This window comes from Adiantum capillus-veneris, chromosome 2, assembly GCF_014529385.1.
Source record: "Adiantum capillus-veneris isolate H3 chromosome 2, ASM1452938v2, whole genome shotgun sequence".
Taxonomy (NCBI): Eukaryota; Viridiplantae; Streptophyta; class Polypodiopsida; order Polypodiales; family Pteridaceae; genus Adiantum; species Adiantum capillus-veneris.
In genome coordinates, this window is record NC_140932.1 from 38,828,757 (window position 1) to 38,849,787 (window position 21,031).

Consider the following 21,031-nt stretch of genomic DNA (forward strand, 5'->3'; position numbering starts at 1 on the left):
GTCTGAACATTGAGTGTTACCTTTTCACCTACAAGCCTGCAGCTTTTTCAACAGTTTTTCCACATTTTTCTGCAGCAAACTTGCAGGCGGCATTGAATGAGTGCGTATTTCTGATGTCTAACGAAACAAGCTGGAATGCTACAGAGCCTTTTGAGTGGCTCAGGAATATATATGAGGCATTCATAGCAATGTTAGAACTCTACAGCTCCAACCCGCATGCTTCAGACCTTGAATTTTGGAATGCGGCAAACGAGACAATAGCAAGCTCACGCTCACACTTACGAATAATCGAAGTAATCAACTCCAAAATCTCCCTCGGCATGCAAGTGAATTGGACAAAATATGTTGCCGAATGCAGTCCTATTTATTGTGATGTGGTGAAGGGAATCTCTCTTGGCTCCAAGTTCTTTGGAGCATTGGCTCAGATAGGTGGGTTTGGGGCATTCATGCTGCTTGTTATTAGAAAGGTTGTGTGGCCCTTGATTCGTATCCTCGGTGGTTGGAAGACCCTGTGAGGGGATGAGTCGCAACCGAGGTTCTAAGTTCTGAAAGCTTGTGATCAAAGAGGAGTTTGATGGTTTTTGTATAGCCAGCGTATCCACCCTGGAACAAGTGAGATATGGTGGACCTTTACTGCACATTGGACCATAGTTTTGGTCATCGCAAGGCCCATGTAGTGCTGTTTGGTGCTAGTGGAACTTACACACTCCACAGATTTGTGGCCGCCTCAGGTTTTGCAAGTCTGTTGAACAAGTTTGAGGTGATGGCATTGGCTGTCGCTTGAACAAGGCGTGTCTTTTCTTGTATCCAGTATATTCATACACGGCATATATTTTGTACCCTCCAGAGCCCTTATTCTTAAGGGAGTTCATATCCCTGAAAACATACATTCTTCAGCAGTTTTAGGCCACTCCCAACTACACAAAATTCATCAAAGTGTTTAGTAACATACATTTCACATTGTAAACATGGACCATCATGATGCCAGTTTGTAATTTTATGGGCTCATGGAAGTACGAGGAATCTCCTACTAATGCAGATAAGAGGCACTTGTTGGACATTTGTTGAATTTAGCAAGCGAAGCACCCCACCATAGTAAGAGACATACTCTCGAATGCCAAGAAAGCTTTGCTCAAAATTTAGGAGACTAGAGGCATTTGTTGGACATTCGCTCGAAGGCAAATTTAATAACGCAGTTTGATTCCCCGATACTCTTATTCGTAATCACAATTTTTCGCGTTTTCTGTTGTGCCTAATTCTAAGGCTATCACAAGTGCTGCTGGGCTGTGGCAATGTATGGAGTCACAAGTGAGGAAAAGCAAAAGACAGTACTTTCAAGAAAGCAGTTCTAATGAAGTTTATTTTGATTTAAAATCAGATTAGTAGAATCTCGAGGAAGGTTAGTTCAATTATATTCAAGTGGTTTTATGCTACAATAGCAGTTGATTGAAATTTTGAGTGCAAATTTTTTCTGCAGGATTTTGAAGTTCACTTTTGGTGAGGGCTGATGGCCTCTCAACTCTAGCAAGATATGAATGGTCCTAATAAGTCGCAGCCTTGGAATTGCATGTTTGCCACCGTCAGATGCTTCAAACCCCATGTGAACTCAATCTAAAAGTCATAAGTATCCTTCTAATGCTTACAATAATCAGCTCTCCATCTCTCCTTTGACGTCTTCCAGATCATCGTGTAGGTCCTAGATTGTGTATCCACAACAACTTCTACACAAAATTCAAATCTTGTTTCTTCCCACTTGATACATAACCACAGCAAAGACATGTTTTAAAACCATGGTGACGACAAGTTCCCAAACCTCCTTTCACTTTTCTAGGTTTCATTGCTTCAATGAGGAAAGATCTGGTTTTGGAGCCTGCAAAAACCGTGGTCTAGATTATTTTCAACTGGGTAAAATTGCAAAATCAAGGCTAGAGTGCAAGCTTGCAAGTTTGACCAAAAATTGGTGGACTTATAATTGTGCCCTTATATTTTCGGCCGGGCATGGCCTTTACAGGCGAGGTTGGCCCCTACTCCGAATATTTTTTCACACAAGTATTTCACCAACATTCTATCTAGTGTGATGAACCTAGTAAAAGAGCTTACTGAGTTTTAAAAGAGCCTTTTTAATTGTATATGTATTCATGTTTACCAGGAGCCTATACACCATGTCATAGAAACTTTCAAGCCATTCCAAATGACGAAGCTGCATCATTTTTGGCGAGCGGTGGCTCTATGCTTATTCCATTGACAATTTTTATATAATCTGGATGTTTCCAAATGTTTTTCTCTCGTAAACGTGAAATCAAGAATGTCAAAGATATCAATGACAAATTGGTATCAAGGAAAAATTGTAGGAATAACAAATTTGTTTTTTTTGGACCTCCCCCCCAAGGTTAATACATTTGTAGAGGACAAGGACCATGTGGCTAAACTAAAAACATAATTAAGCAATTGTGGTTATTGTCATTGGGTATGAATCAAGGGAACATGACATTTTGATCTCTGTATTTGCATCAAAAGAGCCTAAAATGCTTGTTGAAATTGCCACATTGCCAAGGGAGTTTCAAGGATAGAGCATGACCACTTACTATTGTTGAAGAAAAGGAACCAACACCTTCCATATTGTTGCAAGAGGAAGAGAGGATGCACAATATGGACACGCGTACAAGGAGAGGGGCATTACTTGTATCTTCAACAAATTATGAATCTTAATCAAATAATTGCAAGAGTTACGAATGTAGGAAAACAAGCCAATTCTCAAAGGATTGTTTCACCAACATTGCATCTCTCCTTTTGAATCGGATAGTGTTCTTAGGGAGTGATTCGCCACAAGCTAAAAGATACGACGAAACTAATTGGCCATAGTATATGCAAAGAAGAATTTTGCCTCACTATGTCTCTAATAATCTACAACCACCTTGCAACAATATATTGAGCACTCAATTTTTTATGAATTAAAAACCTAAGAATCATGAATTACTAACAGTTGATAGTCTACCTCTATTACCATATACATGTGGTAGTGATGTGTGTGAACACGCTAGGACCGCCGGGGCATTTTTTTCCCCGAGCATTGTATATACGCCCATCACTCTAGGGCTATCTATCTTTCCATTGCATACTAAGTAACACACTCTCTATTGTGTGCCTTGAGCTTCCTTCGTCTTCTCCAAGCTGTGTGCGTTTCTCTGCAACCCTAATTCCAACAACTGGTATCAGAGCAGGTTACGTCCTCCCGGGCTTATGTGCCAGTTGCTCCAGCACACGCCTGCTCACTTTCTCCGATTACATTGAGGTTTGGCGAGCGTTCGCAGGTCGAAAAATATTTTAGGTAAGCTCATAGAGCTTAGTCTGCTCAGAATTTTGATTCGGGCTCATTTCGGCCTCCGTTTCCACTACAGGCAGGTCTACACAGGCTATTTTGTCATTTTGTGCAGAATTTATGTCAGTGCCATTTTTTGTATAACAGGTGCCTTACAGTCTTGTACGGTTTGTGCTATATAGCACGTGTTGTTCCCGCTTCGTTTCTCCTCTTTTCGGGAAGTTTTCACATCAGGTGAAAAATTTACCACGGCTGACAACAACACAGATGTGTTCAAGATGTTTGCTGCTGAGGACAGGTTGGATGGGGACAATTACCCTATGTGGGCTTACATGATGCAATATGTTCTTGTGTCAAAGGGCGTCTGGAATATTGTGTAGGGCATTGATGTACGTCCTGGTTCTGAGGATGCAGGCGATGTTCAGGATGTTGCAGGTCTTATTACAAGGATTGCTGCTATTAGAGTTGTTTTGCCTACGGCAGAACAAGCTCATTGAGATGTAAAAGATGCGCAGGCTCATGCATTGATTGCGTTGTCTGTGAAGCGCACCATTGTTCCTCACATCCGTTTAGCAAAATTTACAAAACAGGCTTGGGATGTTTTGGCTAGTCTTTATGCAAGTCGCAATGAGGCTAAAATTGCTTTGCTGCGTAAAGAGTTGGAATCGAAGATTATGCATGAGGAAGATGATAAGGACACTTTCCTTACTAGTGTCAAGGATATCAATGAGCAACTTATTTCTGTAGGTTAAGTCATTTCAGACAGTTCCCTTGTGCAGACTGTCCTTGATGCCTTACCAGATTCTTACCAAACTTTTGCTAGTACTTGGAGACTTATGACCCAAGGAAATCCAGAAGTTGTCAAGTTTGATGCATTATGCACATTGCTGTTGCAAGAGTCACTTTCCAGAAAAGACAGGACTAGACAACGTGCAGTTGAACATGCTTTTATTGCTTCTCAAAGAAAGGGTGGTAACAGTAATGCAGCCACCTCTTATGGTTCTGCTGCGAGTGGCAAAACTTCTGTTCCCAATGCTTCTGCTGGCAGCACTTCGACTGGAAATTCGGGTGATAAGGGCAAAAAGAAGATGCATTGCCATTATTGTAAAGCTAATGATCACTTGATCAAGTCATGTCCTAAGTTGAAGGCCAAAGAGGCTAAGAAGAAAGAGGGTGGTTCCACTGCAAATGCTGGTTCCACTACAAATGCAGCCATTGTTGAGTCTTCTGTAAAAGGAGACTGTAAAGCTGATGTTGATGCAGAATGGGCTTTTAGCGCAGAGTACACTTACAATCCTGCTGTCCATGATGCATGCTTGTCAATTGCTGCAGATTCACATGTGTTGTATTTCGACAGTGGTGCTACAAAGCACATTACCTCACATCGTGAATTGTTCACCTCTCTCGAGTCTGTCCCTCATGCGAATTCAGTCACTTGTGCCAATAATGCCTCTTATCCGGTTCAGGGAGTTGGAAAGATTGTGCTTACTGCTGCTAATGGCAGTTCTTTCACACTTGTTGATGCACTTTATGTACCTGGGATCAAGAAGAATCTTTTGTTTGTATCCGCACTTGCTAGACTTGGAGTCAAATTTGTGGATGATAGATGTACAGTTCATGATCTTAGTTTTGGTGATGAAATTGTTACATTTGGCCTTTTGTGCCTTGTGTTGTATAAGCTCACTTTGTATGATAAGTGTGGAAAAAATTTTGCAAATGCAGTTGCAGATTCAAGGGCTATTTCAGATACAAAACTTTGGCATGCACGTTTTGGTCATCTGAATTTTGCCAGTTTGCTGCGTTTGCAGAAATCTGATATGGTTGCTTCTTTGCCGCCTCTTGAAGCACCTGTCAAACATGTTTGTGAAGGTTGTATTCTGAGTAAAATGCAGCGTTTTAAGTTTCCAAAGGATGGTTCAGTTAGGGCCACATGCAGGTTGCAACTTGTGCATAGTGATGTTTGTGGGCCCATGCAAACTCCGTCCTTGGGCAATTACCTGTACTTTGTGACTGTCATTGATGATTACTCCAGGCATGCATGGGTATTTCCGCTTAGAACGAAGTCAAAAGTTTTTATGTGCTTCAAACAATTTCTGGTATGGCTGAAAATATCTCGAAGTGTAGTATGGGTACCCTCCGTTCCGATCGAGGGGGGGAATATATGTCTCATGAATTCAATGCATTTTCAGCCTAGTCGTGGGATAAAACACCAATGTACAGTGCCTTATACACCTCAGCAAAATGGTGTTACTGAGAGGAAAAACATGTCACTTACGGAAATGGCACGATGTATGGTCAAAAGTCAAGCTTTGCCGCATTCTTTTTGGCTTAAGGCCATCATGTGTGCCACTTATGTACTAAACAAGTGTCCTACGAAAGCTTTGCAGTCTATTACTCCATATGAAGCATGGCATGAAAAAAAGCCTTCTATTGAGCACATGCATGTTTTTGGCTGTTTGGCAGATGCTTCGGTGCCACAAACACAACGCACAAAATTGGATGATAAGGCTGTCAAATGTATTTTTGTTGGTTATAGTGCTGAAAGCAAAGGTTACAGGTTGTATCATCTGCAAACAAAACGTATTCTGGTTTCACGGGATGTAGTGTTTGTGGAAGATTCTGTTCAGCCCTTGCTGTCATGTACTAGAGACAGTAATGTAAGCTCAAAGGACATATATGACACTTTGTTGCCTCTTTTTGGTGGTGGAAATACGAATGTAATTTCCAATGAGGCAAATGTACAGCCTATGGGGGTTTCTGAAAATGTTACAGATCAGCCTATTACTGATGCAGATGTACATGATGTACTTGATGAGGAAAAGGCTGAAAATGAGCAGGCTAGGGTATGCCAAAATGGCTGGTGCACACTTTGCGTGACAGTAAATTGGATGCACCTTTGTCTAGTCGTACTCGTTCAAGCTCTCACCATGCATCTTATGCATCGGATTGTTATGCTTTGGTTGTGTCTAGCTTACATGATGTTGAGTAGCCTCTGTCTTTTGATGAAGCACAGAATTCAGAAAGTTGGATGGCTGCCATGTAATCAGAATATGATGCACTTATAGAAAATGACACATGGACTTTATGTGATTTGCCTCCTGGCAAAAAGGCCATTGGTACGAAGTGGGTTTACAAGTTGAAATGCAAGCTGGATGGTGAGATCGATCGCCATAAGGCTCGACTTGTTGCAAAGGGTTATGCACAACAAAAAGCCATAGATTATGAAGAGACTTTTGCTCCCACTTGTCGTATGAATACTGTGTGTTTTCTATGTGCATTGGCAACTCATTTTGGTTGGGATGTACATCAATCAGACATTGTTACTGCTTTCTTGAATGGTGACATATTTGAGAAAGTTTATGTAACGCAGCCTCACGGTTTTGTCATAAAAGGGACAAGAGGACAAAGTGTGTAGATGTTAGAAGGCTTTGTATGGGTTGAAGCAATCTCCTCGTGCTTGGTATGAGAAAGCTGATACTCATTTGGTCAAACGAGGCTTTCGTAACAGTCCAACAGAAAGCACATTGTATGTAAAGCGTGAGGGTGATGTACTTCTCATTGTGGTTCTTTATGTCGATGATTTGTTGATCACTGGACCAAATGAGAGACATATTGTTGAATTTAAGGCTGATTTGAATGCTACTTTCAAGATGAAAGATTTGGGGTTGTTGCATCATTACTTGGGTACACTTTCTGCCTCTGCTTGTTGCTGGCCTTTTAACTCCTCAATTTGCCTGAGGAGTGTTTGTTCTTCTGCTTCAACTTCTCCGCCCATATTTACGAGGAGGTCATTAAGCTCAGCGTTTACTCTTTCCGCCTCCTCGAGCTTTTTCTTTATGCTTTCCACCTCTTCTTGTAGGGCTTTTTGGCTGTCCTCCATTCTTGTTTGCATTGCTGTAGAACCTTCGGCCATCATTAACCTCTGCTTTTTCTCGAGAGTCAGCTCCTTCTGAAGTTCTTGCATCTGCTCTTCATATATTTGACTCTCGGAAATGATTTGAGTCGAGCTCGTAGCTCTAACTCTAGCAGGTGATGCTCGTAGCCTGTGGATGGTTTGATCTTTGACTTTTAATTGGTCCTTGAGCTCAAGGACTTCATCCAGGCTTGCTTCTAGTTCTATCTCTGCTTTTTCCTTGGCATTTCTCATGGCTTCTACTTCTTTTGTTTCTTCTGTCAGCTGTAGTGTCAGATTATCCCGTTCTTTTTCAGCATCTCGTAATGACTTGTTGAGTTGCAGACACTCTTCTTCAGCTGCTTGTATTCTTTTTGCTGCTGCCTCATTTGATTCTTCCTTTGCTTGGCAGTTTTGTAGAGCCGTTGCCAAATTGGCCTCAAGGTCAGCTTCTCTCTCTTTTTGCCCTTGGCTTTGTGCCTACAGAGAATCCCTTTCCATCTTGGTCTTTTCTTCGGTGGCCTTTAGAGTTATCATTTCTTTCTCTGATGCCATAGATTGTGCTCGTATTCCAGCTAGCTTTGTCATCACCACGTCTCAGTCATTGGAGGACGGGTGCAGGTCTACAGTGTCTGCAGCAATTTCTTTAAGTTCCACTAGCCGAATGCCTTGCACCTGTTCTTTATGCCCTGTCCTCGCCAAGTCGAATGTGACTGTGGCGGATTCTTCCCTTGTATAGCCTGCAGCTAGCAGGTCCAAAAATGCATAATAGGCCTCATCTAGTCCTTTTTGTTCAGACTCAGGCTTGGCCTCTTCCTTTGGCTCAGGTTCTTGCCTTTGCTCTTGCTCCTCAGCTTGGTTTTCTTCTTGTTTGTCCTCAGCCTCCTTATCTTCTGGTGGAGGGCTGTTAGGAGGTGGTGATGGCTGTGGGCTGGGTTTAGGGCTACCTGGTAAATTTGCCGGTTTGCCCTTTAAATCCCTGTCTGCTTTGTTTTCCTTTCCCTTTCTTGGATTTCTTGCTCATCTAGCAATGTTTTCCTTATTTGCTCCACCCCCTCCTCGGTGAAAGGGACATGGGGAATGTTTTCCGCTGCTGCACCAAGAATCTCGAAATTCTTGATATAATCTTCAAAGCGGTCCCTTTGCACTCTTCTGGATGATCCGGACATAGACTCGAGAGATGGCTTCCAGAGTTCGTTTAAATCACCCTTGAGGGCTCTTTCTGCTCGGAAACTCTCCATCAGCCTCTCAAGTCTTGCCGCTTTCTGACACCTGGTTTCTTTGGCCGGCACTTGAGCAGACTCCTTCTTTCCTTTCTTCTGCTCGGGTTGCTCCTCTTCAACTGGCTCTAACCGTCTCTTCAATCTTGTAGCTACCCTTGGTGCTCTTTGTGGCTCATCTTCCTTGTCTTCTTTTACCCTTAGCCAATCATTCTGAGATGGGGGATCAGGCCACCTTCCTTTAGCGTGTAGTGCTGCATAAACCACCTTGGTGATCATTTCTCCTAGGACTATGTAGGTTGGCTTTTTGTTGCCCATTTTTACCAAGCTGCCATGTATGTATGCCGCATAGTTGATTATCTTTGGGTGCCTTTTGTCATTGCCCAAGTAAACGTTGTGGCAATTGCACCTGGCGGCATCCTGTACTTTTGTGGCCTCTTCGTGCACATGTGGAAGTACTGGTTGTACAATTGGCTCATGATTGCCACCTTTGGGTTGGCAATGTCTTCAAAGGTGTAATTTGCCTTTTTCTCTTTGTACACCTTGACTTCATCCCTTCTTTTTGTCACATTGTCTCCTTGATTGGAGAGGTCTAGTGCATGGGCTACAACCCACTCCGTGATTATGATCTCTGTATCTGGTCTGCTTTGTAAATCTGTCACCTTGGCCACTCCATTCTCTTTGATGTTTGTTACAAACTCCCATACTCTTTTGATATCCACCCTTGCTGGTATCGCTTCGAAGTAGTTATGGAGGTCAATTTTCTCCAAGTAGCCGGCCATTTTTCTTCGTACAAATTCATTGAGCTCTCTTGGCAGCATTGGTAGCTCTATTATATTGCCTTCATTGTCTTTGAACACTCCTTGGTAGATCCTTAGGTCATTGGACTCTAACAGATCCTTCATCCAGATAATCTTTGATTGTCATTCTTTTCTTCTTTGCCGGTGACTTCGAGGTTGCCATCGATCCAGTTGCACTCAGTTATCCAAAGTTAGCGTTTTTCCCATATTAGCTGCGAAACTGAGTTTTACTTATCCAAATGACTTGAAATTTGAAATTATAGCTTAAAAGGGACTTGTGAAGCTGTGCATTTGCTTACAGTGCAAATCTGGCCAAAAATTTCTATTTAGACATCCTACGCGTAGGATGTCTTTTTCTTCAGAATTGGTTCATACTTGACATGCAGGTAGTGTAAGGCTCATGGAGCATGGCTATAGGCTTGGATTTGAATTTGGATATCAAAAAGTGGATTTTTGGGCTGATTCAGACTTTAGGTCACAATTTGGGTAGAATGTCCATCATAGGTAGTAATTGATGTCGAAATGGGTTGAAAATTGGTATATGGGCTCATTGCACTATGGTATTGGCTCCTATGATGTCATTTCTTGCACAGAAGGCTAAATTTATGCTGAAGACATCCTACGCGTAGGATGTCTTTTTCATCATAATTGCATGAAACTTGTTCTGTGGGTTGTTCTTGGCCTATGGAACATGGCCATGTTCTTGGATCTGAATTTGGATAAGATTTGATGCTTGTAGGGCTCTGTGAGGTGTTTTTGGGCTCAAAAAGTATATCTTGAAGGTTTTGGGGATCAAAAGTGATTATAATGATTCAAACTTGACATATGGGCTCTTGATGATGAGGTAATTACATCTGAAATAACAAAACATCCCTTCCATGCCAAAAATGTCCATTAGACATCCTACGCGTAGGATGTCTTTTTCATCATTTTGACTCCCTGACCACACAGATTGTTTGCTGATGTGTATGTGAATGTGTTGTGCAAGTTTCATGAGATTTGGACAAGATTTGGTAGGTCAATGGCCCATTATTGCCTCTATGCCCTAACTTTGCGTTTTTCCATGCATATGAGGTCAAATCTGGTCCAAATGTGATGAAACTTGGTGTATGGCTTGTAAATGTCATTCAGAACATGTGCATGACAAAAATTGATGAGGTTTGTGCCAAAAAGTGCCCTCGCGTAGGATGTCTCCTGGTGATTTTTTCAATGCTAGTGCTCCCAGTGCTTGCCCTTTGCCCCCCTAAGTCACTTTTGAGCCTAATTTCAACAAAAAAATCAAATGGATAGAGTATAACTCCCTGTGTGGACTTCAGAGCCTCCGAGCCGTTTTCTGACTTTTGGAGTGGTTTTTGGCGATAAAATTTTTCGATGTTGGTCTCCATAGCTTCACAATCCCTTGGGGATCCTTGCCATATGGTTTTTGTCGACTTTGGCTTCACCCAAGCTCCATTTGGCAATTTGTCGCTCTAGAAGCACCCATGGTTGCGTTTACATACCTTTGATAATTTGTGGTGGTCTTCCACCATAGGACTTGGTTGTTGATGGTCTAGGAAAGCCGCTCGTGAAGTTTGGTGGCAAACGGACTTGCGGTTTGGCCGCAAGTGCATTTTGATGCTTTGTGTGTCTGATGCCGTTTCTGAGGTTTAGTGCCGCTTCGAGTCACTTTTTGGTCATGCGGGTCATATGGACTTGTCGAGCATGTTGAGATGCTCCTATCCATGAATTTTGGTAGCATTTGGTCGCCGTTCGTCGATTTCCCATTTGGTGGTCTCTTGCGGGTTTTTGGGAATTAGGGTTTTTCCTGATGGTTTCCCACTGCCTTTGGCTATCCAGGACTGGTCTCCTAGACTAGGGTAAGCTGCCGATGAAGTCTTGTTGCTTTCGGGTTAGCCGTTAGGCTGCCGTCTCTACTTGCAGGTCTCTACCGCTCGCTTTGTGTGTGACCTCTACGCTAGTTTTCGCAACATAATGACAAACATGTGCGAAAAGCTCAAGGTGGTGAGCCTACCTCTTATGTCTGGAGCTGGTCGGGTAGAGGTGCGCGTCGTAGAAGCTGCTGGAAGGTCGATCCGCTCTAGGTGGCAGAAGCTCTCTCCACAAGGTCAATAGTGAGAATGAGCTAAAAATGGGGTGAAAATTTCTTATAATGGAGCTCCTCGAACCACTTTTCATGAAATTTGACATGTGCTCCTAACTTCTTGTGAGATGCGGTTTAGGCTCAAAAATTTCTTGATTTGGACTCCGTTTGCTCTATTTGCTAGAAATTTGGCATTTCGGTCAAAACCTGGCCAAAACACGCTTTCCGCTCCAGTCTCATAATTGCACCCACACTGTACCATAGGTTGTCCTTTAGTCTCTGGTCATCACCATTTTTTTTTTCATTACGACTGTTTTTCACCTGCTTTTTGTATTTTTGAAGTTTTTCTGTCGAAAATTAGCAAAATTAAAAGGAAAATAGCAAATCAAACCCAGAAAATCCCCAAAAATCGCAATAAATCATAAACATCACCGCAACACATTATATACACTCACATGCAATTTTTATGGCCGGATTTCTCCGTTTTACCAATATTTTGTCCGAAAAATGGATATTTCTACCTATATACACACACCTAGGGGCTTGATTTGGCGTTTGGACAAATATACTTGTAGATTCATGCTGTATAAGGGCATATGTGCTTGGGTTACTCCAAAAAATTTCGCAATCAAATGTCAACCCTTAAAATAGTCAAAAATCATGCCCTTTTTTGCTGTTTTTGTTATTGGTTCCGCATTTGAGAATGCCTCCCCCCCTCCTAGCCGGAGTCCTCCCGGACGACAAGGTTTTTCCTTGGAGTATGTACCGTGCATAGGTTGTAAAAGTTGTGATAATGCCTGGCCGATTAATGTGGCCCTATTTTATGCATACTCGGTCAATGCATGGAAACATTAATGCTGTGCAAGAGAAGGGAATAAGCAAAATGCTTATTGGCATTTGCCGTCGAGGTTTCCTGCTTTCTTTGCAAGTAACAATTGTAACTCTACTGCTCTCTGTTTAATTGTCTTTTTGGCAAAAGGAAATTGCTTTGCCGACATTGTTGATGGAGTCGTAGCTGTGTCTAAGGATAGAATTGACAGGGATGTAATGGCTATGGGCCTTGTGGCCTTGACTTTCCATTGGTATTGTGTTGTTGCCTTTTTTTGTAGATGTTTTGGCTCTGGCTTGTTTGCCACTGGTTTGTCTTTCATCGGCATCCACTTATGTCGGTTCTCCTTTTTGAAATGCAGCTGTCTGCCTTCCATTGTTGCTTGTACTGCAGGTAGTTGCTTTTGCTTTGGTATCCAAATGTGAGTGACATTTGGGTTATGTCTAAGCATTTTCTTTGGTATCCACATCTGTTTTATGCCCTTGGTTTGGGGTTGAACCGTCTGCTCTGTTGGAATCCGTTTGTTACATTGTTGTTTTTCCGCCATTGCATTTCTATCCTTCCGCATCCATACTTGTTGACCTTGTTTTGGTAGCCTAGATTTTTGCATTGTGGCCGGTGACTTCATCTGTCTGTAATTAGCATGGTTGGCTTTTACCTTGTTGTTGGTCTCGGGTTTCATGTTGTTCATTGATGGCATTCGTGTGTTTGGCTCTGTTTCCAGTGATTGCATGGCTTGCAGTTGAGCATGATGGTATTGCTCAGCAAAAGCTATCACCTGTTGTTCATGTTCATGTTGAATTTTGACCGCCTTTGCTTTCCAATCTATCTGCACATTGTATGCTTTTTGCCAAGGTTGCCCTAGCATCATTGGGTGTTGTGTGCTTTCATCTGTCACCACATAGAATTTGTGTGGATAGATATATTGATGTATCTGTACATGCAATATAGTCCATCCCAATGTTGTCAATGGGTGTGATGTGCTACTTTCCAGCACTTGGGGAGTAGGATGAAGTTGATCTGTGACTTTGAGCTGTTGGTATAATCCGTAAGAGATCAAATTTTCTTGAGCACCCGAATCAAGCAAAGCTGTTGATTCAACTTGATTGTTGCCTACTTTGACTGTTATTATTGGCTCCACTGTTTCCTCCTCCAACTCAGTCAGTCGAATGGCATTGATTCGCAATGGTGCTCCACTTTTCTGCTGTTGTCGCAGAAGCCGTCTTTTTGCAATGCGTTCCTGCGCTTCGGCTTGAGCATCCTCCCGTACTCTCTCTTTTTCCTTCATTCGTTGTTTTCCTTGATGAATTTGTTGGAGCATTTCCTGTGTGAGTGGTAGATGATAACTCCTCAGTCGACATCCACTAATCCAGTTTGGCATTTCTTCACCTGCTAATGTAGCAAGCTTGACAACTCCACTTTGTGATAGATCACTAATCACAAATGGTCCCATCCCTCGCTTTTTAAGTTTCTTGGCATGTTGCTTCAAGGTATAAACAAGTACGTAATCACCTGTTTTGAACTCTTTGGTACGCACATGTTTCTCAAAAAATTCCTTTTGTCTTCTCTTTTTAGCATAGATTGAAGCGACAGCTCGCAAGCGGAGTTCATCTAGCTTTTCAAGATCATCAATCCTTGAAGAGAGCTCATGCCCTGTCCATTCCAAGCTTGTTGCTACTCGTAGAGTTGGGATAAAAAACTCTATGGGTAGTATAGCATATGGCCAAACACCATGTTGTATGGTGTTGTTCCTATTGATGTTTTGTAAGCTACCTTGTATGCCCATAGTGTTTAGTGTAGTTGCCAATCCCAATCTGTTCTTGAGTCTGACACTGAAGGAGTACGAGTAAAAGTGCGACACGAGAGAGAGAGTGCGAGAAGAAGAGCACAACGATATGGTGAACTCGCTCTACTGTAATGTGTAGAGCATAGTGAGTTCTTACTAGGTTTTTACAAAAGAATATGTGTACATACCTGGCGGCCCGCCCACTTACGTGGGCGACCACATTGGGCTTTATACACCAACAACCTCCCACTTAAAGTCCAATGTGGTACTTTAAGTGTGAGAGAAGCTACTATACAAGAGATGTAGAGAAGTGATGTACTACCCTACACCTAACTGCTTGCGAAAATGCGCAAAGCTCTATGAGGGAAGTCCTTTTGTAAGTAGATCAGCAGGATTTTCTGTGGTGTGAACTTTGACAAGCTGAAGTTGCTTATCCTCGAGCATTTCCCTGATGAAATGATACTTCACATCCACATGCTTTGTCTTTGAGTGATAAACTGGATTGCGAGCCAATTGTATAGCACTTTGACTATCACAATATAACACAGACATCTCTTCTTTGATTCCCAAATCTGTTACTAGTCGATTAAGCCAAATTGATTCTTTGCATGCCTCTGATGCTGCAACATATTCAGCCTCTGTAGTAGACTGAGTAACACAATCTTGTAATCTAGAACGCCATGATACTGCTCCACCAGCCAATGTAAAGACATATCCTGACGTAGACCTTCGGTTGTCTAAGTCACCTGCATAATCTGAGTCTGTAAAACCCTTTACACTTAGCTCCTGACTCCCATAGCATATACACATGCTCTTTGTAGATTTCAGGTATCTCAATATTCCTTTCACTGCCTCCCAATGTTTCTTGCCTGGGTTTGACATGTATCGACTTACTACTCCCACTGCAAATGCAATGTCTGGGCGAGTAGCAGTCATTGCATACATCAAACTACCCACTGCAGACGCATATAGAATCTTATCCATTTCAGCCTTTTCTTCCTCAGACACAGGACAATCTTGTTTGCTAAGTTTCACATATGGTGGCAATGGAACACTCAGTGCCTTTCCCTTCTCCATATTGAAACATTGCAAAACCTTGTCAATATACTCTGTTTGAGATAACCAAATCAACTTCTTTGATCTGTCTCTCTCAATGCGCATACCAAGTATATGACTTGCCTCACCCATGTCTTTCATGTCAAACAATTTTTCCATCTTTGACTTCAAAGCTGAAATTTCTTCCAAGTGCTTGCCAGCAATCAACATGTCATCCACATACAAAATAAGGATCAGCCAACTACCATCCTTGGCCTTCTTTGTATATAGACAGTGATCGAACTCACTACATTTGTAGCCTTGAGAAAGCATAAACTTGTGGAATTTATGGTACCATGCCCTCGGTGATTGTTTTAAGCCATAAAGACTCTTTAACAACTCGCATACCCAATCTTCCTTGCCTTTCTCAACAAACCCTTCTGGCTGCTGCATGTAAATTTCCACATCTAAATCACCATGCAAGAACGCTGTCTTGACATCCATTTGGTGCAACACCAAATCTAATATGGAAACCAATGCAAGAAAGCATCTCAATGTAGTCATCTTGACCACCGGAGAGAAGACTTCATCAAAGTCAATGCCTTGTTCTTGCTTAAAGCCCTTGGCAATAAGACATGCTTTGTACTTTGGCTGACTATCATGAGCGGTGATCTTATACCTGTAAACCCATTTACAAGGTAGAGCCTTTTTGCCCTGTGGTAATTTAACTAGCTTCCATGTCTGGTTTTTATGCAGAGCTGTCATCTCTGACTGCATGGCCAATTGCCAATTCCCGGAGTCCTTCATTTGCACTGCTTCCTTGTAACATGAAGGCTCATTGCAATCAGTCAACATGACATAGTTCATAGATGGAGGTCGCGTGACACGTCTAGATCTACGCACAATAGGTGGCTCAGGCTCAGCCACAGCCTGTGGTTCCACTCTATCCTGTCCTTGCTCCTCTTGAGCCCTGACATTTTGTCTTGCACGTGTAGGTCCATCTTCTTGGAAGACAACTCTTCTAATCTCCTCAACCCTCTCTGGTTTAGAATGATATTTGGATTCATTAAAGTGAACATCATTGCTGCGGACAACTTTTTTGGATTCGGGATCCCAAAGTGTGTACCCCATCTCACCAGAATTACCATAGCCTAGAAAGATGCACTTTCTACTCTTTGGCTCAAGTTTGTTCCTAAATTCCTTTGGAACGTGAGGATATGCCTCACAGCCAAAGACTCTGAGATGCTTGTATGAGGGCATTTTGCCTGACCATACCATCTCTGGCACTGAATCCTTATGAAAAACCTTGCTAGGAGATCTATTTACAAGATGAACAGCTGTTGATACAGCTTCAGCCCAAAACCCATTTGGCAGCTGTGCATTAGACAACATACTTCTGACCTTTTCTTGTATGGTCCTATTCATCCTCTCAACAACACCATTTTGAGGAGGATTGTAAGGAGCAGTAAGTTCACGTTTTATACCTTTTGACTCACAAAAGTCCTGAAAGGCCTTTGAAACATACTCTCCACCATTGTCAGTGCGTAAGCATTTAAGCTTCTTGCCACTCTGATTCTCCACAAGTGTCACAAACGTTTTGAAAACACTAAACGCTTCATCCTTGTGCTTGAGAAAGTAAACCCATACTTTCCTCGAGTAATCATCTATAAATGTCATAAAGTAAGAAGCTCCCCCTAGAGATAGGTTAGACATAGGTCCACACAAATCACTATGAACAAGTGTCAACTGTGTATCTCTTCTACTGCTTCTATGCTTATGTGGCTGCTGTGTTTGCTTACCATACAGACAATGTTCACAGAATTCAAAATCATTAAATGAAAAGCCAGGCAAATAACCAGAACGAGACAAGATTTCCATTCCCTTCTTGGACATATGTCCTAACCGGCTATGCCACAAAGAAACGTTCGGCTGCTCGGTTACATTGATTACATTTTTAGAGACATTTGATACATAAATCATGTAAAGTCCTCCAGACTTTACTCCATGTGCTACTGTCATAGAACCCTTGGATATCTTCCACATGTTCTGTCCAAAAGTGGTGATGTAGCCAGCATCATCAAGTAAACCTGTGCTGATCAAGCTCTTTGTAATTGCGGGAACATGTCTCACATTCTTCAGCGTGAAAGAAGAGCCATTCTGAAACTTCAATTGAACATCTCCAACACCTAAGATCTCACATGTCTGCCCATTGACTAGCCGAACATGATCTTTGGTGGTCATATAAGAAGTAAACCACTCCTTGTTTGGAGACACATGAAGTGATGCCCCTGAGTCTATAATCCAGTCACTCGGTGCATTTCCATCAGATGCTATAAGAAGAGCTGAGTCCATTGTATTCTTCAAGAAGTAGATGTCTCCTGACACTAGACTGTCATCCTCTGCAACAGTGTTTGTCCCATTTATTTCTTGAATCTTCACTGAGGACTTGTTCTTCTCACCATGGTGTTCAGCTTTCTCTTTGCCTTTTTCTGCTTTCCATTCTCTGCAGTCTCTTTTCATGTGACCCTTCTTGCCACAATGGTAGCATTCTATGTCACTCTTGCCTTTAGCACTGCGGGACTTGCTACGAGATTGATTCCTCTTTCCACCTTTGTACTTTTCTTTGGTCCTTCCCCTGACAACTAAGGCTGTTCCTTTGCCTTTGTCCATTGTCTTTTTATTGGTTTCTTCAGTAAGCAGACTTCCTTCTACACCTGCTATGTTCAAACCATCTGGAGGTGCAGAAGTACTCAAAGCTATGCGAAAAGCGTCCCAACTTTTTGGCAATGTGATCAACAGGAACATAGCTCTAACAGGTTCATCAAACTTGACACCTTGAGCTGACAACTGACTATAGATTGTGTTGAATTCATTTAGATGATTGGACATAGGTGTCCCTTCTTTCATCTTCAAGTCAACAAGCTTCTTAAGCCAGTATACCTGTGAAGCTGCACTCTGCTTCTCATAAAGATCACTCAGCTTTAACCATGCTTGATAAGCCGACATCTCGTCTGCTACATTGAAGTAAACGCTTTCTTCCAAAGTCAGCATAATGGTAGAAAGTGCCAATTCATCCATTTCGCTCCATTCATCTTCGTCCATATCTTCTGGTTTTATCCCCTTGAGTTTTATAGGTTTTATCTACTTCTTTTGTACCAACACGTGCCAAATCTGCTTCTTCCACAATGGGAAATTGGTTCCATCCAGCTTCTTGATATTGTAAAGAGCAGTGTCCTGTGATCCAACCATAGCTACGCTTCATAGTAGTTTACTTTTCTGGGAAAAATTCGGCAGAGTTTCCCCTGTAAACTGACCTCTGGACCAATATCAACCTGTCAAATGAACCAAGAAAGATTCAGATTCTGCAGAAATTTTGGCAGAGTCTCCTTTGTAAAATGGCTCTGGTGTACTAAAAACAGACCAAAAAACAGCTCAAAAAACACTGTCTCTCTGACACTGTAAGCTGCGGGTAAACCTGTCCTGCACTTGTATTGTCTCTCACTGTCCTGTCACTATCCTATAAGCATAGATTGTGACAATGCCTCAACGGCAGTAAAGCAAAGATGCAATCCCAACTGTCTAACTCACAGTCAATACATCCTAGCTGCCTATCTAAGGGTGCTCGAGGGATCGCTCCAAGACCTGTATCACCGAAAGGATCTCAACATTTGAGAATCCCCCAGCTCAATAAAACCTCACTCGACCCTCAACAAAGGCTACAGTAAATCTGACAGTACATAGACTTCCCACAAAGTCATACATCCACAAATTTCCCACTGTATGCTATAACCGCGGCGGCGGTTGTTTGCTGCGTGACTCACAGCCAACAAACCCTCAACAGACATACATCATCTCTGAAAATACATCCCATGTGGAAGTACTTGCAATGTCAGGATGAAATCTGGAATATCAAGCAGCAAACACAAACTACCTGATGAACTAGTGGATGTCGCCTATAGTCTGTGTGTAGATGCGCCCGTGTCGTATGTGACACGTCTCCAAGAACTGTGAGCCGTCCTTCGATGTGTAGATAGCCACAAATCAACACTCAAGGAGTGTGGATATCCTCAGCACCTGCAGTCGTAGGCTGAAAACCCCAAATTTGTAGAGTCGGATCTGCACCCGCCAAGACCACGTAGTCGAAAATGGCTTGCACAGACCTTTGTCGAAGCCGAACGGTGGCCGAGATAACCTCAGAAAGAAATTATGACAACACCGAGCCCTTTGGGCTCGCCCACGAGATTTGGGGCTGTGTCTTTTCCTATCGAATTTCACTCCAATCTGAGCTGGTGACTCTAGCCTCCTGCAGTGCTGCCCCGAGCCTCGATCTGAGCTCTAATACCAGTTGAAGGAGTACGAGCGGAAGTGCGACGCGAGAGAGAGTGCGAGAAGAAGAGCACAACGATATGGTGAACTCGCTCTACTGTAATGTGTAGAGCATAGTGAGTTCTTATTAGGTTTTTACAAAAGAATATGTGTACATACCTGGCGGCCCGCCCACTTACCTGGGCGACCACATTGGGCTTTATACCCCAACAGACACTATTTTAGTGAGAATCGTGCATAGTGTTTTATTTGTGGCCTCAGCTTGCCCATTGACCTGTGGATGGTATGGTGTTGATTTCCTATGTATGACCATGAATTCCTCTAGCAGATATTCAATTTCTATTGGTAACCCGTAACGTACAAAAACATTCTCATACAAAAATTGTGTCGTGGTGCGTGCATCAGCTTTTTGTGTTGCTTTGGCTTCGACCCATTTTGTGAGATAGTCCGTAGCCACAATGATATATTGGGTATGGGTGCAATATGCAGGGGGTGATATAGGTCCCACAAAATCAATGCCCCATTTTGCAAATGCCCTTGCCCCCATCATTGGCCTTAATGGCATCTCATCTCTTTTTATTGGTATCTTGGTGCGTTGACACGCATCACAACGCTTTGCAAATTCGTCGGCATCCATGTGCAATGTAGGCCACCAAATTCCTGCGGTTAAGAAAATTTTTGCCGTCTTATCGCCCAAAAAATGGCCTCCACTTATTCCGCTATGTGCATGTTCTAGAATCAGCAGGTATTCGCTTTCACTTGCACAGATTCTAAGTTGATTGTCCTTCCCCCGCTTATAGAGTTGGTTCCCAATTAGCTGAAAGTCACGAGCTTCCAGCTCTATAGCTTTTCCCCGTGCTCGTGTGATGTTCTCAGGGAACGTCCTGGTGGTTAAGAAGTCAATAATATATTGACTCCATGCAGGTGCTATGTTCACCTGAAACAAAGTTGCGTGATCCACTGGTTGTTTGGCACTACATACTGTACAATTGGTAACATGAGAATGTGTGTCCGCATACATAGTTGACCAATAAACCCCTAACTGTTTCAGTCTCTGGTGTGTTTTCACTGTTGAACAATGAAATGCACAACCCTGGACATGCGCGTCTTCAAGGTAGCACTCGAATTCTTCCGGATTTATACATAATCGTAGGATTAGGTCCGATCCAAGATGATACAGCCGTCTTGCTATCAACTGGAAGTTTCTTGTTTGTCGAATTGTTTGTTGTTTAGATCTGCATTCCGTATTATCAAACTCACTTCCGAAGGAAAGAATGCTAACAATTTCCTGAGACCATTTGGGTACCATTTCAATGTTGAAAAGATAAGCATCTGGTATGTCATCATCTACTCCTTCAGGAGCTTCCCCGTTGTGTATCCTTGAAAGATGATCTGCTTGCAGATGGGTTTTACCCTTTTTGACCACCATTGTGAAGTCAAATTCTAGCAATATAATAAACCAGCGTACGATTCTTCCTGTATTGCAAGGTTTATTTACTAGGTACAAAAGAGCTTGATGATCCGTGAAGAACACAAATTTGTTTGCAAGCAAATAATGCCGAAATTTCTTTATAGCATAAATCATTCCTAACCCTTCCCTCTTGGTGGTTGTGTAGTTCTTTTCTGCACTGTTTAACTGTCGGCTCGCATAGCAAACCGAAAAATCCATTGTTCCGTCTCCAGGTTGAGCTAGAATACTTCCGATGGCATATGCTGAAGCATCAATGTGCACATGGAATATCTT

The 21,031-nt window shown here is 42.4% G+C and overlaps 1 protein-coding gene across 2 annotated transcripts in view; it reads left to right on the top strand.

The window, feature by feature from the left end:
- Positions 1-1,224, top strand: part of LOC147462650 (uncharacterized) — a 33,966-nt gene extending 32,742 nt beyond the window's left edge. The window contains exon 4 of one of the 2 annotated variants that reach the window (XM_086484786.1): positions 76-235. In XM_086484786.1, the coding sequence (XP_086340912.1) occupies positions 76-100 (25 nt within the window). In that variant the 3' untranslated portion in view covers positions 101-235. Of the gene's footprint in view, positions 1-75 lie in introns of both variants that reach the window. The other variant, XM_086484778.1, reaches the window with a different exon arrangement.
- Positions 1,225-21,031: the final 19,807 nt, after the last annotated feature.